The 22274-nt window shown below is 34.5% G+C and overlaps 1 protein-coding gene across 4 annotated transcripts in view; it reads left to right on the top strand.

Annotated features, from left to right (window-relative positions):
• Positions 1 to 1065: 1065 nt before the first annotated feature.
• Positions 1066 to 22274, top strand: part of LOC116168407 (glycogen synthase kinase-3 beta) — a 71085-nt gene continuing 49876 nt past the window's right edge. Inside the window, exon 1 of one of the 4 annotated variants that reach the window (XM_031484218.1) lies at positions 1066 to 1488. In XM_031484218.1, the coding sequence (XP_031340078.1) occupies positions 1404 to 1488 (85 nt within the window). In that variant the 5' untranslated portion in view covers positions 1066 to 1403. The remainder of the gene's footprint in view (positions 1489 to 22274) is intronic. The other 3 variants (XM_031484220.1, XM_031484221.1, XM_031484222.1) reach the window with 3 other exon arrangements.

Genomic DNA, 22274 nt, shown 5'->3' with positions numbered 1-22274 from the left:
TAAACGGTTACAAATGTCTCGTACTAGAAGTTTATCATAACAAAATGAATCAAGAAAATCAGAATGTACGATATTTTCAGAACTATTGACGATCTTTTAAATTTCTTTTCAGATTATTATTCAGCACGAAAATTCTCAACTTTGACCTGATTTAACCAACTTTTCTATCACTTAAGACAAGCGAGATACTCATAGTGGTAGTCGAAAAATGTACACCCTGTATAGGATGTTTCATTTAAAATAATAATAACATGAAAATAAATGTAAATGAGTGCAACTTATGGGCATCAGTATATTGTCAAATTTTCAAAATATTCCAAGGTCTCCTTTTCGAGAAATATACATAGCTGGGTTCGTAAACAGTTCCAGAGCGGCATATTCTGTCAGGGAGTTTTTTTGTAACAAGTTTGAGAGAGAGTTTCATGGCCTTTAAAATGATGGGGGGTTCAACTTTTGATTGAAATCCCCTTAGGTATTTAAATGGATGGGGAAACTTTTGATCTTTTATCAAAATTACAAATTACAATCGGTCGTACCTTTCCGAATCAAAGTCCTGTATGCGAAACAGTTAGTAGGCAAAGATCATACCATTGTTTAAAAAGTATTTAAACAATAATCATACTATGCAGTACGTGCCAAAACCTGAAGTGTATGGTGTGTTGCCTATATTGTAATGATCGAAATAGTGGCAAGATGAAAGAATTTCGTACCTATGATCATTGTATATTTATTAGATGTTATGATGTAATGTACTTAATTAAAAAATGTTTCAACCCTTATTTATATTGTTAATGTTATCATAATCATTCTACTTATACCATCCTTAAATAATTATTCATAAATTTGAATAAAATGTTTATCGGTTTTTCCGCATACATAACGTTCTTGTCATAAAAAAAGTTCGTTAATTTCTTCATAAACAGGAAAATTACCGTTTGATTGATTTTTACATAATTAAAATACGGGCAATAAAAAGTTCTTTAATTTTGCGGTAGAGAAAGTAGACGAGAGATGTCGCCAGATGACGATCGGACGATACGGTAGAATCGTGCCTCGTCGAATTGCAGTGCAAGTTTTGATTGGCCACGGAAGTGACCGAATGGGTCAATGTCTGTAGCATCTGAATTAATGCTGAACCGAAGCCCGTTGCGAACGAAAAATGGCTTAAAAAACTGATTTGCAGTAGCAAGTGAAGTGCGAATGTTAATAGTAAAGTGCGGGGTTGTGTGGTTGTGAAATTGGTGATAGATTTCTATGTTTAAATGTTCGTTTAAGGTGCGCAAAAAGTCGAAAAAGAGAACATTGAGCCATCAATCGGAAGTTCGTGAGAAGGGTGTCAGCAAGAAATGTGATAGTTCTATGAAGATCACCACTTTTAGATCCTATTTTAACAGACGATAGACATGAGTGGACGCCCCAGGACTACGTCCTTTGCGGAGGGTAATAAGCAACCCCTCAATCCTCCACTAGGAGGCATGAAAATTAGCAGTAAGTTGCACTTCTATTCCGTTGTTCGTAGTGTGACGTCGCACAAGCGCGGCTGTCTCAGTAGAAACTCGTAGCTCAACATGGCTGCGTTCTCTATGCTTATTTTAATTCATTATTAATCGCGAGACGAAGGTGTTTCAATAATTATTCCTGTAGGTACGTGAAAGCCAACATTGATCGCGCTTATTGCTAAACCCGATTAGATACACGTTCGATACTAGCGTTGCTAAAAACATCCTTCTCGTTCCCGGAGTTCAGTGCACTTGCTACCGGGTTGGCCCCCCTAATGCATATTGCAGTTTGCACCTGCTTTCCACATCGTCATTCTAATCTGGGCGATTACCAAAAATTCGCCAAATTTTAATTCCCACCCAAAACGTGCACCATCTCCAGTCACCCGTTAATGCATACAATTTTGTCCAGTTTAATGATCACCCTCTCAATACTGATTATCTACGGATAGGGAGACGATTAGGTAAAGTATAGATTAATTGGGGGATTGACAGCTTTTGTGTACAGTGCAAAACCCCTCCCTAATAATAAAATCGTTACTCTCCTCAAGCACGCCGAAATGTTAAATTTCAAAAACCTGTAATTTATGCGGGTCTCCGACGAATGAAGTCGCAAATTGCAGGAATTTCCGTTAATGACATTTCAAATGTGGGTATGTGTAATCTAATTTTAAGGAATCCAATTAATTACGTCTACCCAAATCCAAAATGACTTGGGTTCAATCCCCTGCCAATTTAAATCTACCGAAAAGTTTCGGGGGGGCGTAACGTGTGAAAATGTAAATTTGTTAAGTGAAAGCAAGTGCAAAAATGATTCACAATTAAAAGTAAGCGCTCTGCTTTGCATTATATAAGTTTAAGGCTCATTATCGGCGTTTTTATGACACTACATTACGTGAAAATTGTTATTTACGAAATTACTCATCGCTGTTGCTAAATAATTAGGTGAATACGTATATGAAGTCGGTTCGGTGACGTTTTTGCGCAAAAAATTGCTGTTAGTTTGAAAAGCCGGTTTGCGTAATTTCCCGGTTGTTTTTAAAAATTGCGTGACAAACCTACAATCATTTGTTTTGTAAAAATCTGCAATTAATTGTACCGATTACTTGGAAAGTGACCAAGCACAAATATGCGGTAGAAACTAATGGTAACTATCGATTAAAAAAAACTTGTTCTGCTGTTTTTGTCCTCGCAAAATTGGACGGAACAAATTTTTTGTGTCACATTATTTAGTATGCCTTGATAACAAAATGCCATTGTACCGATCCAGCACAACTTTTTCGTTTAAAAAGTTGTCATGGTGCATTGTGTCTTTCAGTTTCATGAAAGAGTTTATTCGTTTGATCAGTTTAATAAAAAAAGACACTCGGCTGCAGTACCATCTTAGTGCAAAACACAGGTGTCCAACTACTACCTATTCCAAAGCATCGGGGAGACTGCACGATGTGCATGTTTTTCCAAAATGTGCATAGTCCATACCGAGGTCCATACTATGCTTTTATTTCTCTTGAATGTTGACTTGGAATAAGCTGTTTCTAGTTTTTCAAGTTCTACAAAATATTTGCTCAGACTCGTAACCAGGATGAAGTAGTAGGGGTGGTAGGTATTTTTCAAGATGGGGCTTTAAAAAAGTCAAAACCATCAGATTAATATCCAAAGTAACTGTACATTTCTATCTGTCAATTATTAATCGGCATAATTTTGTATTATTCTGTTATATTTTTGTACCCAAATACTTTTCAAAGTGTTTTGTTATTATTTAATGAAATCGCTAAATGATCTATACAAGGATCTATACTTCTACCGAGACTTCTACATAACGATTCGTCTTTGGGAGTGCTGTAATTTTTGGGGTAGTTACAGATCGAGGTACAGATACTTTTGTGTCATCGTTTGATTTGTTTGCAAAGCCTACGCGTCACCCTTTCAATGCACATAAAAGTCCTCCCTGTTTCAAAAATGCGTGAGGTGAGACGGCGCAGCCGCCGAAACCCAGTGTATGTTCCATTCTATTCAAGAAAACGAAATTTTCCAAAGGTCATACGAAGTTGTGGAGTCTGCTATAGTTTTAACCGAGGTTTTAACATTGGAAATGTTTGTTTTTGTCTCGGTTTTTGTATATGGGTACAAAGTGATTGTACCGTACTCGACCGTGATCGGTAAGTTAAGGAAAAGTCTCTGATATACTGTCGATATGGTACTTGCTTAATAGTGCTCAATTGTTTTGTTAACTCCAATCTAAAATTCTCGCACATCTCTTTTGATAGTATTACGAACGATAAGGATCATCCATTTATTGTGAGTACTGAATATTTTTGGTTCATTGTGTTAAAGAAATCTTGTGGCACTTCACATATTTTTATTTCTTGTTTAATTTTGTTTATAGAGTCTAATATTGTAACGAGACGAGCATTGTAATTTGCGAGGTAATTTGTATACAGGGTGTTTTTTTGGGAGCTTTAGTTAAAAGTTTCTGGGAAAGTAAAATAGGTAGGTTTTTGAAAATTTGTACTTAAGAGTTACTCTGAAGGCCGAATCGATGTAAAATATTTTCAAAATGGCCGCACTTCCGGAAACACCGGAAGTAGATAGTAACTTCGTTATTTTAAATGGCAACCCCTGTTGTTTATTGCATTTTTGGACTCTACGTGAAATTTCACTTCTTTTGATACCCATATGTCGATACCTACCATTTATGGTTTTTAAGTTATTTTGATTTTAAGAAAAAAAATTACGGATGCAGATGGTACCTTGATAATTGATTACTTGAAAACGGTTGTAGTCATGGCAACCTATTTTTATCAGTGAATAGAGAATGAATATGGCTTTCTTTTAGTGCACTTAAAAAAAATTAAGTTGCGTACGACCGCCCCTATGGGTATCCAAATTTATGAAACTTCAAAGACTAAAAACTCAGTTTTTTTAAATGGAATGACCATATTCTTACTATACCATGAGATAGAGAATCGAAATGGGCATATTTTGACAATACATGTTCCTATAGCTATCTTTAACAGTTTCTGACTTATTCCCATTTTATTGAATTGACACTATTTTTTTTGAATTTTCTTTTTAGTAGTCGGCCATGATTTTATAACAATTGAATTTTAAACAATTCTAGTGACACTAATCCGTCACCTACTGTTATAGGTTAACATAAGTTTTTCAAAAATCGAAAAATGACTCGTAGTGGTTTCACCTATTTTTGAATTTAATTGTTATTTATGGTGAAATGGACAGAATCGCGGCACGTGCTTGCCGCACATTCATTCGAACACTGGAACGAAATTGTATGAATTTTGGAAATGTTGTAGCCCCAAATGCACTACAAACTGTCAAGCATAAGTGATACAAAGCTCTACAAGAGAATATTTAAGAAAATGAATTGAATTGCAATTGCAAGATTAACAAAATAAATTCAATGCAAAATATAAAAAACTTCGTTGAAACATATTTGGTATGGAATTGTTGGTAGAACAGATATCGCATTACCTCTCTTAATTTCCAGACTTATACGTTGTTTAAGAAATTCAGTTGAAAGATTTTTCAAAAATTTTCCGTCCTATATCCTTAATAAATGAGTTATTTATTAATGAATTATTTAGACTAGAACTAGAATCAATGGTATTAAAGAATCCATTCCTTGATTTGTTTAAAATTCGATTGTTATAAAATCATGGCCAACTACTAAAAAGAAAATGCGGAAAAAAAATGGCATCAATTCCGAGATCAATTCAATGAAATGGGAATAAATCAGAAACTGTTAAAGATAGCTATAGGAACATGTAATATCAAAATATGCCAATTTCGATTCTCTATCCATGTAATATTAAGAACATGGTCATTCCATTTAAAAAAACTGAGTTTATAGACTTTGAAGTTTCTTAAATTTGGCTCTCCATAGATGCGGTTGTACGCAACTTAACTTTTTTTAAGTACACTTAAAGAAAGCCCTATTCATTCTCTATGCACTGATAAAAATGGGTTGCCATGACTATAACCTTTTTCAAGTAATCAATGATCAAGGTACCATCTGCATCCGCCATTTTTTTTCTTAAAGTCATAATAACTTAAAAACCATAAATGGCAGATATTGACATATGGGTATCAAAAGAACTGAAATTTTACGTAGACTCCAAAAATGCAATAAAAATAGGGGTTACCATTTAAAATAACGGAATTACTATCTACTTCCGGTGTTTCCGGAAGTGCGGACATTTTGAAAATATTTTACATAGATTCGGCCTTCAGAGTAACCCCTAAGTACACATTTTCAAAAACCTACGTATTTTACTTTCCCAGAAACGTTTAACTAAAGCTCCCAAAAAAACACCCTGTATATAGGGTGGTGACTTGCGTAACGCATCATAGGGATTTCAATGTAAAATTCATAACACGCGTTTATTGGCTCTCCAAATTATTTTAGAGCAAAAATGTATTAAAGTTTTTTGTAGAAAAAATTTTTTTACTTCAATCAACCGTATTAGTTTTCAATTTTTTTCATATAGGTGAAGACGGAAAATTGGAAAAATAAAACCCGCATCTTTTTCAATAATCTGCGATGCCATGGAATTTTATAATACAAAAACTACGCCAATATCCGTCATGCCATGGAATGTCTGTTATAAAACATTAATGAAAATCCTACATCATTTGCCAAATCTGAGTTTAAACAAGAATTTTGACATTTGATTGGCTGCCTACTGCAATATAAAGCCAATCAAATGTCTTAATACCGGATTAAACAATAATCCTGGATTTTTTGTGCAACAGGCCGTGAATTATTTATTTTTTTAAAATAAAAGCGCGACAGATTTTTTCTCGGATATACTTACATACTCGCTTACATACTTACATCTTTTGCCCATTTTTTGATAGTGTTTTATTCCTTTTCCAAAATGCCCTTGCATTGATGGCCCATTTATTTATATTAATTCACCTTGTTGAAATACATCTACGTGCGGTATTCACAAAATTTTTACGATGCAGGGGTATTAATATTTTACACGTTTGAACTCGTGTTTGAAAAATGAATAAAACAGTATCCAAAAAGCTCGGAAAAGATATATACTTTTATTTATGAAAAAAATGTTTTGTTTTGTGCGCTTTTGTTTCAAAAAAGCAAAAAAAATACCAAATAACTTTTATTTGAAAAATTTTTTGATTAAATGGATATTTACAATACAAATATATAGGTAATACGATATTCCATACTTTTCGGACAGCCTGCATAGTATGTCAAGTAAAACCTCGACCAAACGCATTCAAAAAAATTAAATTAAATTTCCAAAAAGGGCAAGACTATGCTCTAGGTGAGGCTGAACCCTGTCTGGTCACCCACTGGCCTGTATTTGCTGCCCTTTCCTTCTCTACAACAAAAAATTTAGAAAAAAACGCAAAAATTTATACGTCAATGGAGTTGGCACTTCCACTTGTGTCGAATTACATATAATTTAGAACTAATTAAAGAATTATTTGTACAGGGTGAGTCAACGATTGCGCGGAGTAACGTATGCCTTGAAGATAAGATGTTTCGATAAAGTGCTTTTGTGATATGATATGGTTATTTTGAATTTATACAGGTTGCGTTCACAAAGTAGGGCGCTAAAAAGGCGTTAATTCTACGTGTAATTTTACGACTTTTTTATTATATGGTAAATATACGAAGAACTTGTAGTGTTAAAGATAATTCGATTTATAAGTAAATTGGCATTGGCAAGCGTCAGTTTATTGCAAGGTTTATTGTCAAAATTCAAATTGACAAATTCACTTTTTTTAAACTGAACACCCTGTATATTTTTCTGTCATGTTCTTCTCCAAAAACCAAAAAACCTTAAACTTTTCGTAATAATGTCCTGTAGTTTTCGAAATATCTGGGTTTTCCTGATTTTGATATTTTATGTGCTCACAAGCATTTCATGATAAAATCTTCTTCGCTATACTCGAGAAGCTTCGGTTTGCAATTTAAGACCAATTTGTACCCACAGGCTAAAACTTATTTTAATGAAAAATCCCTGTTTTCCACCAGAAGTTTTATTTGCGATCGGATAGATCGTAATGATACACATAAAATTATATTTGACACATTTTTGGTATCTCGCCATATAAAACAGCTCTTATCTCCTACGCACTGTATATAATCAAAATATCAATACACCCCACAATAACAAAACTTGTTCTAAAAGGAAACCGGCCCCAAAGAAAAAGTAACAATTCTTCTTCAGAGAAAATTAGCAATTATGATCGGACTTTATTTTCGACTTACAAATTAAAATGTGTCAAAAACGGCTAAATTTGGATATTGAAATTGAAATGAAATAATATATAGGGTGGTCCGTTTAAATAAGTAAATTGACATTAACTTCCGGTTAGCCGGAATAAATCACTTTTTGACATCCTCTTTCATTCCGAATCGTTACTAAATATTTGGCGGTGAAAGAATTTTGGTAGACGATTAGCAAAACCTTGGCGTGGAAGTATCTTGAAAGATAACTGTGCTATAATTAATCCAAGTGCAAATTATCTCAGGATTCATCTAAAATTATAAGGGCTCTTAATTAAAAAGTACTACTTTACTTTATATCTTGTTCAACTGATGGGCTTATTTGTGTAATGGCCGTTTGCACCGACAAATTTAAGCAGAGCTTAGCTTAAATCTATGGAAACGATTATTGAGACAATGGTTGCCATTGATTTTAAGCTATGCTTAAGCTAAGTACTGCTTAAATTTGTCGGTGCAAACGGCCATAATACTATGGACGATCTTATAATCATGGCAAGAATAGCAAAAAGTGGTAAGTATTGAATAAAAAGGCACTCAGCAATCGTTTCTCGATAGGGAAGAAAATTGATAAGGACCATAGATACAGGGCTTTCATTTCAAAAGGAACTACGGATTATAACTTGTAATTTTTATAAAAACTAAAAAATTGCAAAAACACGCCTCGAAACACGCCCATTTAGACCTTAGCTTTAGCTTTCATTTTCGACTAAGTACCACCCTCTCCACTTTTAAATTATAATACTCACCCCCTTCATAAAATTCTCTTTACAAAAATCTCCACAAAATCAAACAGACATACGAAATAAATGAATTTTATACCATTGGCTTAATTATTCATTTTTTACCAAAATTGTGGAGGTTTGTTCTAAATGTGTTTAAAGTGAAAATACAGGGTGTCTCATATTCGACACTTTGCTAGTGTATTTCGGTACCCCCGAGAAAATTCAAAAATTGTCAATTTATGAATGACCGTATATTTCCTTAGGTAAATGCGAGGGTAAATGAGACGCAGAAAAAGTTTGCTCACCCTGTATATTTTAATGTTAAGAGGTAGGATTCACTTGGCGTTTCTGAGAATGTTATGGTCTTCATTTGTCACTCGACATAGGATGCATACCTCGATGCCTACTTATCTACAAAAATGTAATGTGAGGGTGCGGGGGTAAATGCTACAACTGTTAGTTTTTATTCAAAATTACAAATTTCAATCGGTGGTTCGTTTTGAAATGCTCTGAATATGAAAAGGAAACAAAAAATAAAGAGACACGTGAAACGCGTGATGATGCTCAGGGTGATAAAATTATAATGGGGAGATTAACGTTCATAATTCCATGCCGGTTCAGATCGATCCATGTTTTCAACGAGATTCTATACGGCTTAATTTGTTTTCATTTACCTAATGGTGTTTGTGAATAAATATTATGTTGATAATATTCACAGTACATACTTGTTTTTCTATCGGCCTAGGCACGTCACGATAATGGACGATGACGATAGTTTTAGATGATGAATTGCAATTATTTTTTATGTGTTATCCTTATCGTGTAGTAGGTGAAATCGAGCGTTTTCAAATGTTTTTGAGAGAATCTCGTGGAAGAAGTTCTTGCAGTACATAGCAACGTGATTTCTTGGAGAGAGTGCTAAATACATGTTGCGAGACAAGGGTGAACAAATAGAAACTGAAAATTTGTTCACTATGGCGAGGACGATTTATTTTTTCATTTTGTAAGGAGTACTCCTTTGAATTTATTCAGTGGAACATCCTGTACGTCTAGTAGGACAGGCCTTCTTCTTTTCAGCGACGTAATTTCACCTTCAGAGGGCGAGGTTAAGCCCTCTTTTGTTTGATTGCGGTGCAAAGGTCCAAATACCGTTTGTTATCTTCTTCGGTTTAGAGAAGCGGAACACGTAAAAAGCAAGTGAATGAACTGAGGATTGAACATTCGTGTGACATGTCTTAAGCATGAGTGTACACTTTTTTTAAATGCGATTACATCTGATTAGATATAATTAAAGGTCGCAAAGACTACACTATATTTAGATAATGTAGGCCAAGATAAGGCAGCTGTAAAGAAACGCCCTTTGGTATACACTACCCGTGACGCAGCTATCTGTAACAAATACAGATATTGATTTAGGTACTTTCCCTCTCGATGGGGAATAATCAATATTCTCTAGTCCTAAACGTAAACGATAAAGAAAGTGTCCGGACTGATTTACGGTCATCGTAGAGGAAAAGGTGATCAAGTTTCGCGTGTCTTTTGCGTTTGAACGGCCATGTTTCGACAACTTGCCATGATAGCAAAGTGTGCTGAAACATGCCTATTAAAAGTCGAAATTACACTTACTTTGATGTCGCCGATTAGTGTCAGCTTTTGACCTTGCAATTAGTAGTGACCATGTCACATTATCGCTAAGTAAGTGATATAGGTAATTAGTAGACCAGAACGTATCGAATAATTAAGACGTCCGTCTATTGCTTGATTGCGTTGGAATGCAACTTTCAGTTATCGCCCAATTTTCAGTGGCACATTCCAGGCATTCCATACGTCAGATATGGTCGTCTTTTTCTTTCGATAGAAGCATTGCCAAATTACACTTGTGGCTAAAGAATTTACTACAATTGTTTCGAATTATAATTTGAAGATCCTTAGGAAAAAATTCTCTCAGACGATTAAAAATGCAGACAGCATACCACTTAAGAAAGTTGTTTGTACTAAAATTGCTAGAAGATTGTTACAATTTCTTAAAAATTGCTAAAATGGCTGTAAGTTTTCCCATTTGCTAAATTTGGTTAATTTAGTAGTTAATTAAAAGGTCTCTAAATTTGAAGTTTAATTATCCAGCCAAGTGTATAACTGTATATGGCAAGATTTTTCTAATTTTTCTGCATAATTTTTTAATGTTAACACCACACATGTTTAAGGTAGTAAGAAAAAGATTGCATCAATATAGACCACGAGCGACAAGGTCACTTTCGGTTTACACGTATTGTCCAAAATTTAATCAGTTGATCCCTTAACACCTCTACCTCTACCCATTACTGAAAACAGAATTGGAAAATTCTAAACCGTTCGTGAGTTATATACACGGACGGGCAGACAGTTCAATTGACTAGTATAACCAAAATTTAATCAATTAGTCCTTTGACCATTGTTTAAGTGTTACTGAAAACGGGATTCTAAAATTCGAAACCGTTGGCGGGTCATCATGTAGACAGATGGACGGACAGAAAAACAGTTCCTTGACCATTGCCTACCTATTACTGAAAACAGAATTGGAAAATTCAAAACCTTTCGCGAGTTATCATGTGCAGGGTGGTCGGAATTGGACACTTTCTTATGGAAATGCCCTTTATTTTTAGAGATAGAAAAAAATGACCTAAGCACCTGGAGCCCAATTTTAAAGAGCAATTCATTGGTGCAAGCAGAATTCAGCCATCACTAATCGTTTCGCCGCTAGAGGGATTTTCTCTTATTTAGTCGATTTCCTTAACCCATAACCCCATAACATTCTCATAAATAAAGATAATTGATTTTGGCAAAATCTTTCTTAAAACACTTTTTTTATGTAGAATCCATGGCGATGCATAGTTTTTACACAGGGTGCTTTGTTTTTCTTATACGACCCTAAACTATATTTTTTCATGTGGATCGCCCTATATGTTTTGGAGTTTTTGAAAAAAGCGTAAAATTTCCTAACTTTGACTTGTTATATTTTTATATTAAATATTATTTGCAAATTGCTGTATTGTATTTTATACATTAAAAAATATTTATTGCACACATCTAGGTTTCCATGGCGAACAAAAGATGGCAGGATTGTGTAAAAAGATAATTTCTTGCACATTTGGAAATGTTTATTAGTTTCCATATATGTTTAATTTCAAATAACAGAAAAAACAAAGAACGGGAAAGCACATGCGCATAAATCAGATAAGTCATATATAATATATAAATAAATAATACCAGTAACCAAGAAGTTGCTTATTTTAAATACTCCTGGCATCTTTTGTTCGCCATGGAAACCTAGATGCCTACAATAAGAACATTTTAATGTATAAAATGGAATAGGTATTGCAAATAATATTTAATATAAATATGATAAGTGATACCTACATCAAAATGTAGGAAATGCTACGCTCTTTTCAAAAACTCCAAATGTATAGAGTGGTCCATATGAAAAAGTATAGTTTATTGTCGTATAAGAAAAACAAAACATTTTTTCAAAATATTTCAAAAAGCAATTTTTAGGGTTCTTTAGACGCTATCTTAGATCTTTGATTGCGCAACTTTTCTGGCATTTAACTGAATTGATATCTCTTACCTTTTCTAGAATGGTAGCCCTCTTTGCCCCGGACACAGTGTATACAGGGTTGTCCAAAAGTCTCGTGACGGAGCTATGAGTTTCAAACGTGCGAAGCAAAATAATAGAAAATATTCGGGATCAATAAAGGGTAATAAAAACTACATTTTCTGACATTTTCGAGTTTTTTTTGGGAATGATAACTCCAAAAATTCTAATTGCAACACCTTTTGCAATGTATGCAAATTTTAAACCACCCAAAATGTGGTTTTTATGACCCTTTATTGATTCCAAAATGTTAAAATTTTTTGGTTCGCTCCTTTGAAGCTTTTGCCTCCGTTTCGGGACTTTTGGGATAAATTAAACATTTAAATGAAAATTCTCCATTTTTATGCAGGGTGGGACATACACCTATGTAAAAAATTGGGCGGTAGAGTTTTTCTAAATAAACCGCGGATCCAACTTGTTTCGTTTGGGAGCAACCCTGAAAAAAGTGGTGAAATTTGCACTTTTTCTTTTAATAGGTTTTAAGGTGCCCTTTCCGATTTTGCAAAAAATTTCAAAATGCTTATCACGAAAGAACACTCTTAAATGGGGGTGCGAAAAAATTCTGCTTTGACGAAATTTGGTGGTTTTTGAACATGAAAATCGCGAATCTGAAATAAGTTTTTGAAAATTCGAAAAAAAGTCTACTGCAATTCTTGGCTGGTCAACGAAAATGGAGAGAATTTCACGAAATTTGTTGTGTACATACTTCATGGCTCATAGACATTGGGGGCAAAGTTGTCCCTTTTTGTGATTAAAAAACGCATTTGAAACTTTTGAAAAATCTTTGAAAAATAACCGAGATATCACCGAAAACGGAAAATGTCAAATTTCGTTTTTATTTTATCTAGCTTAAATGGTCGAAATGGACGGTTACAACCTTCTATGGGCCTTTTTTTACGATTAATCTGAATCCGTTATCAGAATTTCCATTACCGTTAGATTATTAAGCAAGTTCTAGTTTCCCGTGAGTGTTTTGTTGAGAAATGAATGTAAAACATTTGATCTATTTCTAAGAAATAAGCAAGTAGTAGTATGTAGTTTCTACATTTTGCGTTCTACGAAAATTCTCATAACATACCTATTCAGATGCCAGTAAAAATTGACATTTTTAGTTTTTCGGTGATATCTCCGTTATTGTTTAAAGATTTTTCAAAAATTTCAACTGCGTTTTTTTATTCATAGGAAGCAGCTCCCATTTATTCTATACTGTATATCTTACCGTTGGAGATCCCAATGGTGAATGGTGATTTGAACCACCCTGTACACATAGTCAAATGGGAAGCCCCTTCATTTATCTTAAATTGCGTGCTAAGCAATAAGCTTTCTTTATTGTAACACATGTCCTATAGCTATACCTAAATGTAACAGTACTTTCTTATACGTTTTCCTAATTTTTCCCAATTAGAAAAAATATGTTAAAATCAAGAAACCGACCAGAGTTTTATGCACAAGATTTCCACATGCAGGTCGCTTGATGATTCGAGGCACGAATTATGCAAGGAGATTTAAAGGAACATGTTTTCCCAGAATTTTAAAATTGTTTGTTTGGGAGTCAAGTTCCCAGAATTTTTATTGTTATCTTTTTCTCTATCTGACATTTATTTCCAGTGAAATTCGCATAGGGTTTAATTGAAATATGAAAAACATAAATTTTGGGACTTCTGAGGGCATACTTCCCCAAAAGACATTTTGGGTTCTTGATTTACTTGGACGAAAATGTTTAATTGGGACTTCTTTACTATACTAGCACTTATTGTTTTGGCATGTTTGTATAGATAATACTTGTCTGTCCAGTTTGGGATGAACAGGATGATCATACAAAAACACAAAAATAACAATAAGTTCAAACCCGGTACGTATACAAAATGGAGTATTATACGTTGTACTACATTACACTTTTTGATAGCGTTTACTATTTCCCAAGAAACGATTGTTTAATTAAAAAACTCCGCATGACTAATTTGCGTTGCACGTTTAAACTTCCTTTGAGGTTTCCTCAGCTAACCAACCAGAACTTCAGTTCTTTTACCGTTACGTAGAACGTCACTTAGGTGCTCTTCTCTTCGCCTTTTCCCTAAAAGTTAGCTTCCGTATTTGCTAACATTTGCGCTAAAGTTGCTTGTCTCGCAATAAATAATTGTAATGTTGTGCTGCTGGTGCGAGTGACCAATAATAGTAATATGACAAACTATTATCTTCAATTTGTTTATTGTCAAACATTGTCATTGATGATAACAAGAGGATTGTCGGGATTGTCCCAATTTGATTTATTGTCGTCGAGATTTTAATACCGACTTGCATTCAATTTTAATTCCGCAAATGCTTACATTTGACGATTTTCGAATCTCGCCAAATAAAAAAGATATTGAGGTGAGTCTATTATCTTGAACACTGTACAACTTTCTTATTTCTTGTCCACTCCATATTGAATTTTGATGTCACTCGATAGAGCAATTAATTACAAAATCGGTGATACCAAATACTTGAATTATTGCAATAAGAAATACATTGTAAACTTCAAAGCGTTCCTGTTAGTTACTGTTAGAGGTTTTCATGGGGTTTTCCGAGGGGTTTTCGTTTATTTCCATTTTTCAGTTTTCTTTCTATATTTTAAAGCTACCTTAATTCACTAACATATCGTATCCTAATCCCTTTTTCCATTTACGCTACTATCTATTTTACGTGTCAGTTTTTTAGTTTTCTTTGTAGCGGTCTTTAGCGTTTTTTCATATATTTATTGTTACGGACATTTATTTCGTCATCCTCGATAGAACGTACATCAATCATAATTTCAAAATACGCTTATATGATACGGGGGATCCCCTTGTATATTTTAATCTAATTGCATAATAAATTCTTATTTGAACAACTAGAAAAATGTAAAAATCTTATTTTTGTGTATTTTTTGAAAATCATTTGAACTTTTTTGATTCACTGTAATATTACCACGGGTGTGTTATATTTTTGAAAAGAGAATTTAATATCTCGTCTTTTTAGATTAAAATATACAGGACGTTCCATTTAAATAAATGATGTCTAAAAAGAGCATATTAAATTCTCTTAAGAAATATAACACCAGGGACGGTGTTCAAAACAGATTCAAGTGATTCAAAAATACCAAAAGATTCGAAAAAAAATTCTTCAAATAATGTTGTCTTACACTTTTGAAAAGAGACTTTAATTTGCTATCTTTTTAAATTAAAATATACAGGGTATTCCATTTAAAAAATGAGGTTAGATCCGATAAGTTTGTTATCTGATCCCGTGTCCTTATTTTGAAGACAGCAGATTATTCAACAATCATTATACACAAATTGTTGTAATAAACATTTGATTAAGAAAATATGGGATCATTTTGAAATAGACAATTTTTTTATTTTCTCCCGTCTGAATATTTCCAAATTTTAATTTTACCATTTTAAGATAGACGAAAGTAGATTACATGAAGTCGGCACTATTGCAAACATAGTATTATAAAAGATACAAGGTTTGATAAATTACAGAACTAGTGTTTTTTTTAAGCTTACAATTACAATGATTAAAACAGAAAAACAATTGACAGTCGCATTCTAAAAACGACAAAAACACACTTTTTTTCTACGAAACACCCTGTATAGTCCTCACTAGGTTGTCGACAAAAGTTGTCATATTGTTCTCAAGTCCCAAGTGAGGAAGTTTTTGGCAATTTCAAGGGCAATTTTTAAATTTCATTAATCAAATTAATAATATGTTAAGCTATCAGATGTTTTTAAGTAAACGACTAATTTTTGAAGTCCACAATTGGTAGATATATATTTCTCATATTTTTCAGTTTGTGATAAACGAATATTTCTGAATCAAGGCTACGTTGATAAAATTTAAAAATTGTCAATAGCTTCCTTATTTTTGAATTTAGACATGACAACTTTTGTTGACAATGTACTGATGTCCCTACTGAGGACATCGTATACAGGGTGTTCCATTAGAAAAAAGTGCGTTTTTTTGTCGATTTTTTGAGAATGCGACCAGCGACTGTAATTGTTTCTCTGTTTTAACCATTGTAATCAGCGTAAAAAACCTCTAGTTCGTAAACAAATGAATTACAATAACAGTTTAGCGCTTATATTAATGCTGCTGCACCTAACATTTCTCCCAAGACGTATGTGGGTTTTTTGTTTTACCGATCTCGCGATAAAGCGAGCGATAAAGTAAAAGCGCCGCTACGTTATAGACGTTTTAAATGATTTCGATCGTCGGGAAACCTAACCGCACGTGAAGTAGCAATGATTAGCGCTAATCATTTTTTGCAACTGATTCATTTTACCGACTATAGTGCTTTAATTAACCGACCTTGTATCTGTTATAATTAGCAAGTTAGCAATAGTGCCGGCTTAAGTTTGAAGACCCTGTATTACTAGATAACAATAAACAATTACGGAAATAAAAGTGTGGAAAATGGGGCATCCTGTACATAACATTTATTGGAACATAGAGTTTCCTTAAGATCGATCCTATAGGCCAAGGTGTAGTGTAGGTTCTTGGAATATAAATTTTCGTTTGGAGTAGATTCCTTGTGAGAGTGTACTTCGGTAGGGCGTGAATTTCTCGGGGGCATTTGTTTGGGGGATTATTTTTAGGGTCTAAATTTCTTGATTCAAGTCAAGTGGTAGGTACATCTTAAAAAAAAAGTATATTTTTTACAAAAAGCGTTGTGCAGGGTAATTTTACGGACATGGGGTGAGTCGGCAAACATTTATGCATAAAGATTTTTCTTCTTCCGTATGGCCGCAACACTAATTTTCCACAGAAATAGGCGAATTTCTACAGAATTCGGATTAACGGAATTTTGGTTTCTAATCAAGATACCACACCGTGTTTCGTTAACTTTACATAGAAGGCAAATCATCTTCAAAGCAAAAATAAAAAAGCCGCGAATTCTTTCCGCGGTCATTTAGCGGCAAGAACCGCAAATTAGGAATATTATGCGTGATTTTTTTTGGTTGCCTGAATTTATAAAAAAACAAGTTTTTAAAGAAGCCTGTTGCTCCTGCTGGATATTCCAAGGTGATCGAAGAATCCAATATTTTGTATAATTTTATCGATCTGAGAAAAAAAGTTAACAATTTTTGGATTCCTTGAAATTAATGGCTCAGTTGACAGCTTCACAACTTGTTCAATGCAAGTAGAACTTGAGGATTAATCTTGTCCGTGATCGTACAGTTGAATTAACATTAGGTGCAACTTTTATCAATGAAAGTCTAAGTAGTACACGACTAAATTAGTTTAAACATCAATAGAGGGCAATTATAAATTAATCCATCGCCATTTAAAGTTTTGTATACGCATTTCAATAAATGGGGTATGACTTCGTTGCCGTTAATTATATCGATCCGTAGAAAATGTATATGGTGCGTAATTATGTGCACTAATGGAGCTTGTCAAAAACAGTTGTAATTATTGTTTCCATCAAACATCCAGCTAGTGCTGTTGTAGCAAGTCATCGTACTTTGTTTAAAACTATTAAGTAGGCAATTCGTTTCGCGCCATTTCCGAACATATTTATGGGATTCTAAGTAGTACACACGTTTCGGGCTTTTCTTTTCATTCAAGTGTTATGCCCTCGGTTATGCCCCGAGGGAAGGTCTCAATTTCCTAAGTGGAAAACCACGGGATCGTTATTATGATTATTAGTATTTCAGATCGATCCATGACGTAAATTCAAAACACGGCCGAGTTGCCAAGTTATTGTGAAATCTCATTTTCAAGATCGTGCTGAAGTCGTCATTTGCAAACTGCAACATTGACCTACAGATTTTTAATGACACCGCGCTAATGTTGTTACGTGCACGTTTTGTAAAGCCTCGCATTTACAATAAATAAGGAAGTAAGTGCGATGACGTCGATATTCGTACCGTATCCATGCGAACGAGTACTTGCCCGAATTTAAGTGATCTAAAAATAGTAATCACTATTAATAAAAGTCTCTTAAAGGTCAAAAGAACTGCCGAATTGATCGCCCATGAAGATTTCGAAAATTCTTCAAATCGCGCGGGCTCGAATACGTTCTTCTACAGATAAGACAAACCAATACGGAAATTCAATTATCTTAAGATTAGGGCGCACGTTTTCAGGTCATTTACAGTATGACCTTTTTTTTTTAATATGAGCGTGTGTGCGCCCTGTTATCTACCGTTATCTATATTTATTTATAACCGTTTGTGAGTTTAATCCGTTTTAAATTGGCGTACGATGTAGTTCCTACTGGACCCCAGGTGGTCTATTGTGTTGATTTAGCGTAGCTGTCCTATAAATAATTTCCCTGTCCGAAGTAATAGATTTATAGTTATTTGTTGTAACCGTGACAAATTTCGGGTATTCAATTTTTTGTGTGGGACTTGACCTAATCAAGACTGAGGTCATGAATCAATTCCTTTAGGCCAAATTTACTTTTGCTCTGGAATATATTTTTTTAAGGGTTGTTTTTATCTAGTTGCCGATCTGGTGCTGGTATTGTTTCCGCCTAGGTTTCCGCAATGATCGATCAGTTCGTGTCATACTTGGAATTCTGCTAATATGCAAAATCGGATTAAGCTACTCTTAAATAATAATTATTTAAATATTCTGGGTAAATAACAAGGTAGGTTGAGGAATTCAGTAACATCTATGTGGGTTCATACAATTTCGATCATATACTTATCTATTATACAGGAATCGCTCCTAATCCTCTTAACAGCTTCTAATCAGATGCTAAATTATATTAAATACGAGACAAGAGCTAAATTATTAAATACTCGAATTTCCCAAATTTCTGGATCCGTTCCCAAAACATTTCCTACCAGGCCAAAAGGCCTTTATAATAATTAATTATAATAATAATTAATACTCGCCTACATGCCTAATTAAGTGGACTGCTATTCGTAATTGCATAATTGCCATATGGAAATGTCATTTCACATTTGCTTATAACCGTCTTTGTCAATAAAATGAGTTCGGTTGAAAAAGATAATACACCGTCCATTCAGTGGCTTGTTGCAGAAGCAGAAGAAAAGATGATACCTGAAACGTCTTAAATGCATAGATAATGCTGGCATATATGAATGGTATTTGAATCTTCTACCCTTTGGTGCATCAATTCAAAACTTTAAACAATGCTGCGATTAAAAAGTGGAACAGATTTGCCAGCATACCATAAATCGCGTACATTGTTTAAAGCGCCCAACAAAGGATACGAGCCAAAGGCATCTTTTGGATTTTCAGTAAGCGACCTAAACAAAAATTTGTTTTTCGATCCCAGATGATAGTTTCATACGAGGTTTCATACATGACGTTACTTAGCAATTATCAAAGCTCGCCTGTTTGCGCACGCTCGGGCGGGTTTTAAACAGCGATTCTGATGCAGATATTAAAAAAAACAGTGAAGAGGGGAAGTAAATAAACATTCTTTCCGAAAGTTTCAAACTGTTCGCTTCTTCAATTTTTAGCGCATTTTTGCAAATTTATTTGTAAAAAGTAGCTTTCAATCTCACTTTGGCGGGCTGGCTGGCTGGCTGGTCGGCTGGCTGGCAGCAAATGTGGGCGCGTAGAAGAACTTTTGTAGAAAGGCAACTTTTGTACGTGTATCTACAAGGCCGTGTAATTTGTAAACCTTGGGGACAGGGCTACATGATGTGGGGTTGGCGACATCTGGGCGTCATCCTCGAGCGTAGTATACTAACGTGAAGGTTTTTCAGTTTTTTCCTATCTTCTACTACAGTTTTGGTCCGATTCTTTTCAAATTGGTGTCGTCGGAAAGATGTAAACGCGCACAACTCCTGCGTGGCGGAATTTTGTTTTTTCGCGCTACAACGAAATTAACGAATTTTTTTTTTGCCTAGGGGCGAAATTAACGACCTTTTGCAAGGCGCGCGCGCGCGTCTTCGAGAGGTAGTCAACTTCGGGCACCTTTTACCTTCCGTTGCGAATTCTGTCACGCGTTTTAACGTTTCGTAAATCTCGAATGGCTGTCTCTCTTTCTCGTGTCGCCAATAGAAGCTCGAGCAATGAGAAGTGCCCCCCAAAAATTAAGTACTATCTTGTGGAAGGTTTTTAGCGAGATCCACCAAAATGTGGGTGTAATATAAGTATGCACCGAAAAAGGAAGTGTGGTAGCCTCCGACAAGATCTAACTGATGGTGGAGAAAAATCTTCAAACGCGAATTGCGGGTGAACGGGACGTCGGAAGTGGGTACCGTCAAAGGGAATGTGGTAGCCCCCAACACGATCTCACTGATGGTGGAGTTAAATCTTCAAACGCGAATTGCGGGCGAACGGGACATCGGAAGTGGGTACCGTCAAAGGGAATGTGGTATCCTTCGACAAGATCTTTTATTCATGGTTGAGTATAAAGTGGCTAATAGAATACTGATCTGCCACACAAAAATGCGCTGAAGTCCCTTCGATCTCACACGAGGACTTTGATAATTTTTTCTCAGTAACCGTAACAGATATCAGGACGGAAGTTGCAGATAAATTTATTTAGATTATTGGGTATGTTCGTATTGATATTGTAAAAATACAAATGTCCAAAATTCCATCTCTACGAAATAACTTTTTTAAAGAAATTTATGAAAGAATTCTACAGGCTCGTTCTTAAATATATAAAGGGTGTACCTCTACTAAGTTCATGGAATTCTTATCATTTTTGTCGTTCAATCAACAATTTCGGTTGCCTTTTTTTCAACAAATTTCAAATATGTATTTAATTTTGGGTTTGCAATTTTTGCCGTGAAATTTCCACAGATAGTAGCAAATTTCGTCGAGATTTGAATCTTATTTCGTAATCCGTTTGGCGTTTAGTGGTGCAGAATCTTGGGGTAGGAATTTTGGAATCATTTTAAAAAAATCAGAAAGCGCGTATCTGAGAATCCATGTAAAGCCGCCAATTCCACCGCATATCCTGAAAAAAAAATCAAATCGAAAACGCAAATTTTGCGACTTTCGGGGCACCGCGCTCAAACGACTCTCATAGGGTATCTTTGTAATAGTCAGTGCTATCAAAAAAGTAATATCATGTGCTCTGAAACTGAAAACAATAAAATTAAAATTTGCAAATATTCTCTTGCTTTAAAAGCACATGATAAAAAAAATGCCAATTACAGAATGAGCCTATAAAATGTTTATTACAAAAGTACTTACTGAGTAATCTGCCGTTTTCAAAATATGTATTAAGTATACAGGGTGATTCAGATAGTTTGGGTTAAACTGATAGGGTACGTTGGGGGGCCCCAGGGGAGCATTGTGAGGATAGGAACCCATGTTCGGAAATGCAAAGGAAACACATTACGCTCTCGTCTAACATTTGTCAACTAATTAAGTGTCATGGTCAATAACTTAATAAAATAAATAAAAAAAATAAATAAAATCACAGCAAATGTTCAAAATGATCTTCATCATTTTCGATGCACGGGAGATAGGGTGAACAATACCTACGTGAAGTTAGCGATACCTTTCCAGTAGTAGATTTGCATGTTTAGTGTGAAGTTAGCAATAACTGTTCAGAGCATTCAGACATAAATATGCAAAAATGTGCAAACATGTAATAAAATATTGAGAACCTACCCAAACATCTAAACAATTTTGCTTGAGAGTGAAAAGACGATAAATTAAGGGATCGTATTTGGTTTTTGATAAATTTTGGTCAAAAATATATTTGTAAAATCTAATGTCGCATATTCAAATCTGAGCTCTGAAGTTTGTGACGTTGTGTCATGAAGAAACTCCAAGCCTATAAAGTTTATTGTACGATCTTTAAGTCGTTAACCCGAAATGTAAACAAATAATCTCGGTGTCTAAATTTACTCAATTAGCGTTTATTTTACTATGCCTAATTATGTAATTTATTACATAAAATATTAAATTGATTCTAGATTTAAATTTGAGGGTTAGTTGCCCCCGTGAGTGAAATGAGCACGAAGAAGACAATTGGAGTCGACAAAAATGTGGGCATGCATCGCATAACTTTTCGTAATACTTTCACCGACAGAGGCTCGCAGTGGAAATAATGGGCTTTTAAAACAAATAGTGGTTGTACAACATTCCGTACCGCTTCTTGTAATTCACATAATTACACAATTTTGTAACTTTTGTCATGTTTGTAGATGAGCACGTTGTCGCAAAGAAAT

This window comes from Photinus pyralis, unplaced genomic scaffold (genome assembly GCF_008802855.1).
Source record: "Photinus pyralis isolate 1611_PpyrPB1 unplaced genomic scaffold, Ppyr1.3 Ppyr1.4_LG4, whole genome shotgun sequence".
NCBI classification, from domain to species: domain Eukaryota; kingdom Metazoa; phylum Arthropoda; class Insecta; order Coleoptera; family Lampyridae; genus Photinus; species Photinus pyralis.
The sequence above is the reverse complement of the archived record's forward strand: the minus strand, read 5'-3'. Positions and strand labels throughout refer to the sequence as shown.